This window comes from Mercenaria mercenaria, chromosome 11 (assembly GCF_021730395.1).
Source record: "Mercenaria mercenaria strain notata chromosome 11, MADL_Memer_1, whole genome shotgun sequence".
Classification (NCBI taxonomy): domain Eukaryota; kingdom Metazoa; phylum Mollusca; class Bivalvia; order Venerida; family Veneridae; genus Mercenaria; species Mercenaria mercenaria.
This window is the reverse complement of record NC_069371.1, coordinates 24960001-24967081: the sequence shown is the minus strand read 5'-3', so window position 1 is coordinate 24967081 and position 7081 is coordinate 24960001. Positions and strand designations below refer to the sequence as shown.

The 7081-nt window shown below is 38.8% G+C and overlaps 1 protein-coding gene across 1 annotated transcript; it reads left to right on the top strand.

Annotated features, from left to right (window-relative positions):
* The first annotated feature begins 294 nt into the window (after positions 1–294).
* Positions 295–5932, top strand: LOC123532263 (spidroin-1-like). The gene is made up of 3 exons (XM_045313669.2): positions 295–459; positions 1401–1461; positions 3790–5932. Exons 2-3 carry the CDS (start codon positions 1413–1415, stop codon positions 5544–5546), a joined length of 1806 nt encoding a protein of 601 aa, XP_045169604.2. The 5' UTR covers positions 295–459; positions 1401–1412; the 3' UTR covers positions 5547–5932.
* Positions 5933–7081: the final 1149 nt, after the last annotated feature.

Genomic DNA, 7081 nt, shown 5'->3' with positions numbered 1-7081 from the left:
TGTACTCTTTCACAACAGTCTATTTATAACATTTGAGGTCAGCATTATACTCATGTTTAGCCCTAGGGTCCGTTCATAATCATTTTTCACCTGGTACAGAGCCAGAGGTTTTAGTGACAAATGATAATCTTTTGGCTATTTAGCTTTAATTTCGTACTGCGCATGTACAAATAATTTATTACCTTCTTCTTTATTATTCAACAAGCACCTAAACCATGGTCAAACGATAACGATTTCGGTCATTTTTGCGTAGAGCCCAGACAAAAATGAAAAAGGGCGTGTTTTGTTACTTTCGCCATCGCATTAAGATTATGAACGCAGCTTTTTATGGTGAATAACGTGTAAAAATATATCTCCCACGTTAAGGAAGGTTCTTAAAATAATATATAATACGAACAGTTAAAAAGAACAGTTCCTAAGTGGTAGAGGAAAAAAAGGAAAAAATTTTAAAGTTAAGAGGTAAATATATATTTTTATTTGTTTTAGTTATCTTTCAATTTGCATAAAATATAAATGAATAAATCGCTAATGTTTGGGGAAGAAATAAAAAAGGACATCAATACAGCAGCGTAATGATATTCGTAAAAAATCGTTAACATCTAAGTTTCTTTTCCTACGATTATTTCAAGGAACTATATCTAAAAATGAATTTTAAATAGCAGCGACTGAAAAAAAAAAACAGACAATGGCATTTTACTTAGTAGGCACGGTTTCTTATCAAACATAATATGATTAGTTCTCGCTATTTATAAATTGCTTCTTACTTTGATCTATTTTAAAAGTCGCGGAACCAAGAACAATCCTATTGAACTGGTCATACAGTTGCTTACATCAGTTCTGTGATTTAATGTATTTAAATCTTGGATATCATCTAAAATAATGTTTTACCTATGATAAGAATGTTATATAATATTATAATGTATCTGTATTGTAAATGCCACTTTGGGTTGCGTCCCAATCTGTTGGAGGGAAAATAAAGTGAAAAAAAATCGCAACTTTTCTGTAAACCTCTCGACGGAAGTACTAAAACAATGTACGATATAAATCCAAAATGTATTATTGTTGAACAATACGGATATTATAGTGGGAAAATAGATTAAAGAATTTTTTTTTAGTTGCATAGCTTAATAGTGTGAAATTACGACAGGTTTTATGTTTTATGAAGGCTGATTGCGAAATAATCATACGAAATTGGCGACGTAATTGCTTGTTTTATATGCAGAACCCGGTACTGAATGCTGAAACTTTTTTTTCGTTTATAATAAAAACATATTCTTGATCGATCGAATGTTACTATTATTTGTCAAACTTGGTTTTCTTTATTTTGCACATAATATGCGCTTTGAATTTTGTCATTTCTCATTTAAAGTTTGATGAATGATAACACATTTAAATTTCAGATACAACACTTGATGATGACGTTTTCGTTGTTGATTCTACTGCTTTCGTTATCCGCAACTGGTGGGTACAATATTTGAAGTTTTGTTTTTCTTATCTTTTTATTGAAGAGATAATGAAAGTATGTTCATTTGATGGTCCGATGATCTAGTGGTAACACGCTTGACTGTAAATCCAAAGATCCGAAGTTAGAAATTTCCAGGTTTCTAAGATGCTCTCGAGTGTCTCCAATCTAGGAAAGACGGCTCCGCGTGTATCGGTGCTATACACCGGGCGGTGCTATACAACGGGCACGTTAAAAAACCAGACTGTCTGTTCGCAAGAGCCAGGCTAAATGAGCCGAACAAGCCTGTATCAAAAGCATTGCTCTCTCTTCTGGGGGCTTTCTCTTGCTCTGTCCCTTTGGTCAGATCGCTCTGTGTCTGTACTGGCAGAACATGAATTTGGCGCCCTGAGTGGCTGCCTTTGTACTATGCTAAGCGCCTGTGAAAGTATTTTGCATGAAAAGGGTGCTATATGTTTCTAGTACAATATTATACAGAACAATGTTAGGCCCTAAATAACCTTTTTATTCTATATTGTTTTAATTCATTTAGAAATATACGTGATTCATTGTATGTTGTATTTCTGAGTCTCAGTATTAAATAAATTATATAGTGCAACCTCCCTACAACAGCCAGCAGCCGGATATGACCAAACTGGCTGTTGTAAGGAGGTGACTGTTGCCCGGAGGGAGATTTCGTGTGGGAGGGATTCAACTAGGCGGGCAGACGGACAAAATTCCACAACAGTATTCTAAGTACATATTTTACACTGTTACAGGTGCAAGTGTATTTTCTGCAGCTTTAAATTGTGTCATCTGTAGCATGTAATGATTATAAGCCGAGGATGTGGAGAAAAAAATAAAAAATGTGTTTATATCCAAATAAGCTGAGTTAGAAGTAAGCTTGTGTTTTTCGTAGAAAGTCGACACAGGACATAGAAAATAATCCAAGTGCATCCGCTCGAAGTGGTCATAAATGAATCATACCTGGTTTCCAAATGCAATGTTACTGATTTCTTCTTCATTAATCAGAAAGCAATGGGACTGTCTTCACCTCATTTAGGACACAGTGACTCACCATGCAATAGATTGAATTCGCATGGAAAATGATACCGTATTATTTAAGAAATAGATACAACATATTACTATGATAGTTAGAATATGAGGAATATTTTTTTTTTTTGAATGGGCCATTAGTAAATAGTTTCTAAAACCATTTTCTCATACAAAACATATACAACAATAACCAACATGAAAACAACATTTTATTCATCAATTCAACATCAGCGGCGTAATAGCGTTTATCAGTTATAATATGAGCGAACGTAAACATCGTTAACCAGTCATTTGCGTTGTGATGGGGATGTAAACAATCTGACTACTCCTAAATTTTACACGAATTACAGACAATACAAAAATGAAAATAGATATGTATTAACAAGCGACAGATTGCCAGACAAAAGCAACAACAACATACAGATATGTGACTAAGACATTGACCAGTGTGCAGGATCACAAACATGATTTACATAGATAAAACAGATGGAAACCTTGAACCCTGCCGAACACCTGTCCTGGCATGTTAATTGAGATTAATGGTAATATGGTGTTGAAAACACATCAGTAAAACAACGGACATTTTATCATTATCATACATCAAAGTATTTTAGGAAGACAAATATTTAATCAAAGAAAGACATACACATTTGATTTTGCAGCAGAAATTCATCATTCGCTTTTCATTTATACTAATACTACTACTACTACTACTACTACTAGTACTACTACTACTATTACTACTACTACTACTACTACTACTACTACTACAACAACAACTACAACAACTAATAATAATAATAATAATAACACTATATCAGATTTGTTTATTACACATTGATATGTTGTTAAAACTCTTTGAAAGCAATATGGAAATAGGGTGCATATAAATCAAATCAAATACTCAAAAATGAAATCAGTGTTTCAATATTTGGTTATATTTTAATTCCACTCATTTTCACTCACACGCACGCATACATCCCCTCCAATCCCACCCCTATACACCAACATACACGACATTCGCGCGCCCGCACGCACGCACACACACACTAGGTGACGTATTAGAACAAATTCATACCGTCAATCACACAGAAAATAAATCTAATACAAAACGAAAATGCTATTTATAAAAGAAAATGATTCATTGCAATAATCAAGAGAAAGAAGACAAAATATTTGCTTAAATATATTATTATGTTAATGTCAGAACATAATCATGTTTGATTTTTTTCTGTGTCTCAAAATACTTATAAAATGTGAAAGTAAACATACTTTTAAACTTTATATTGCAGTATATGTGGAAGCATACAGTGTGGAGAAAGCAGTAGCAACTGATCAGATAGCGCAAGTGGCAAGCGCTGTAGTTGCTGCCACAGCCACAGATGATTCCAGCAGCTCTGAGGATGACGATGACGATAGCAGCAGCGAGGAAAATGAAAGTTTTACGCCGCTCGGGCATGTAGGAGCAAAGGCGAAGAAGGGAGATGACACTGATTCGGAGGATTCCGATTCTAGCGATTCTAGCGATTCAAGTGAAGAGAGTGAATACAGTGAAATGATGGAGGAGTTCCAAGACATGTTTAATGAAGCAGGTGATATTGACTGGAGTAAATTAGGTATTGATGATTTTGAAATGTTAGGAGATGAATTTAACCTCGACGGTGGTTTATTGTGGCAAACAGCACAAGGTAGTGCCGGCCAAGGTTTGTTCAATGTTGGGGCTCAGGGAGGTGCAGGTGCAGGTGGTCAGTTTGGTGGCTCAGCTACAGGTTCAGTATCTGGAGGATCTGGTCAGTGGAATGGTGGATATGGCTCTGAAGCTGGTGGTTTCCTGACAAGATTCGGAGAGGGTGCTGCGAAAGGCTCTTGGGACGGCGGGGCTGGTCAGGGTTCATGGACAGGTGATGCCGGTAAGGGTTCATGGGCTGGTGCAGCTGGCCAAATCTCATCCGGCGGGGCCGGTCAAGGCGTATGGACTGGCGGAGCTAGTCAAGGCTCATGGGGTGGTGCAGGTCAGGGCTCATGGACTGGCGGAGCTGGTCAAGGCTCATGGGATGGTGCAGGACAGGGTACGTCGACAGGTGGAGCAGGTGCTTCAGGCGGGGCCGGTCAGGGCTCATGGACTGGCGGAGCTGGCCAAGGCTCATGGGGTGGTGCCGGACAGGGTTCGTCGAAAGGTGGAGCCGGTGAAGGATCCTCCGGCGGGACCGGTCAGGGCTCGTGGACTGGCGGAGCTGGTCAAGGGTCATGGAGCGGGGCCGGTCAGGGCTCATGGACTGGCGGCGCTGGTCAAGGCTCATGGGGTGGTGCAGGACAGGGTTCGTCGACAGGTGGAGCCGGTGTAGGAACGTCAGGCGGGGCCGGTCAGGGCTCATGGACTGGCGGAGCTGGCCAAGGCTCATGGGGTGGTGCCGGACAGGGTTCGTCGAAAGGTGGAGCAGGTGTAGGATCTTCAGGCGGGACCGGTCAGGGCTCATGGACTGGCGGAGCTGGTCAAGGGTCATGGAGCGGGGCCGGTCAAGGCTCGTGGACAGGTGGTTCCGGACAAGGTTCATGGACTGGTGGTGCCGGTCGGGGTTCGTGGACAGGTGGTGCAGGTCAGGGTTCATGGACTGGTGGAGCCGGACAAGGCTCCTGGGGCGGTACCGGTCAGGGCTCTTCGACAGGCCAAGCTGGCGGAAGTGGATCAGGAAAATGGTGGATGTCTACTTCCGGCAAAAATGCTGCTCTTTTGGAAAGGTTAAGAGCTCTCCTCCGTGCAAAAATGGCAGCTGGGCAATGGAAAGAGGAGTGGAACCAGCATTTCGGCAAGGCCTTCTCTTCCGGTTTTGTTGGCCGCGAAAAACCAGGCCACATCTTGCAGACAGTTAAAGGAACAATGGGTCACAATGATATTGGAGGAGCCACTAGAGTCGTACTGGGCGGCGGTCGTTGGACCCAAACTAAGCCTGTGGAAACTGTTGCCCGGATGAGAAGTAGTTCGGGAAGTAGTTCATCTGGAAATAATCAGCAGAAAACATCGATAGCACAAACACAAACAATTAATTAAACTGTTTCTATTTCCACTAATATGCTGTCAATACAATAATTTCTATAAAAAGATCCTGTGAAAGCAACTAAGCAAAATACCAATGTTCATGAGGGATGATATAAGTTACCCCTCATTCCCCTAGCCTCGGCTTTAGGGAAATTCTAATATTATACATAAACATTGAATGGACTCGAAATGACTTTAAGTAATCGTCAGTGAAGTGTAAGCGTATAAAAAGCGTAACTCAACACTGTTGACCGTTTCGTTATAGATTATGACCCCGGTCTGTAAATAGCTAATTAAACAAACGTTGGTTCCGAGAAACAATTGTCGATATGAGTTATACTGCGCATTATTTGACGAACTGACATAACATGGAAAATAAGAAATTTATATGAAATATCAATTAAAATGAACTTATAGTGATATGAGTTATATCAGGTCTTATATCTAAGGCTAAAGTTATAAGAATCTATTCTTTCAGATCATTTGCAGGTACTACGGGACGTAATCGCTGCGTGGAATTATCACAGTAACGTGAGAAGAAACAAATGACCACTTTCTACGAGTCGTATACCTAAAGAGCGTACATACTATATATATATTTTTTTTCTTTGGCTATTTCTATACTAAATTTATTTTAGAAACATTCTGGCGAATGCTGAAAGATATATTGTTATAAGTGCTTTGTCACCATTTTGTTAACGGTTGGGGGCGTAGATATAAGCGATTTTTGTTTAAGCACACGTTTTCAACTGTATTTTAGGTTATATTAAGACAGTGGACCCGTAACGGTAATGTTTAACAAATGCATTAATTGATACAGTCATGAAGTTAACATTGTTTCGCACTGTGTTGCATCTTTAAACGACTTTTACCGTGTCGTTGTTGTTTGATTGTCTTTTATTTGTTAATCTTGTATAAATTATGTTTTCTTCCTCAGACTGAAACAGAGACAAATTTCAAAGTGATAGCCACTGCGCAAAACGATCGCAGAGAAGTCATTTTACCTCATATTTTTCTAAATGAAACCTCAAAGTATTTCGTAACAATTACAAAACACAAAATAAAATTGTCGATAACAATTTTTCTTGGGAGCCTCGAGTAAGAGAATTTAATCGGACAGAAATTAAGCTCCAACTCCTAAGAATAATAGCCTTGCTCTCTGCATTCAAAAAGAACCATAGGGCAGAAGTGAAACCTACCTACATTTCTTCCAAACTTTGTAAACTAAAGAAAAAATGCAAAATCAAGAACTTTTACAAAATGTAACAAAGTATTTTCAAAGATGTCTAAACATTCACCCTTCAGGTTAAATTCATTTTAAACAGCAAGAAATGGCTAATCAAATGAACAATTTCCGCTTTTGTACGACAAAGCAATGATAATAAGTATTGAAAAAAAAAGAAAAAAAAACAAAACAAAAAAAACATTTTACCTTACTTGAAAAAAGAAATACAATGAACAAAGTTTGGTCCTAGTGGGGCTTGAACCTACGCCTTCCTGAAAAATTAGTTAAAGTAGTCTTATGGTAGGAATGAAATACTCTTCAA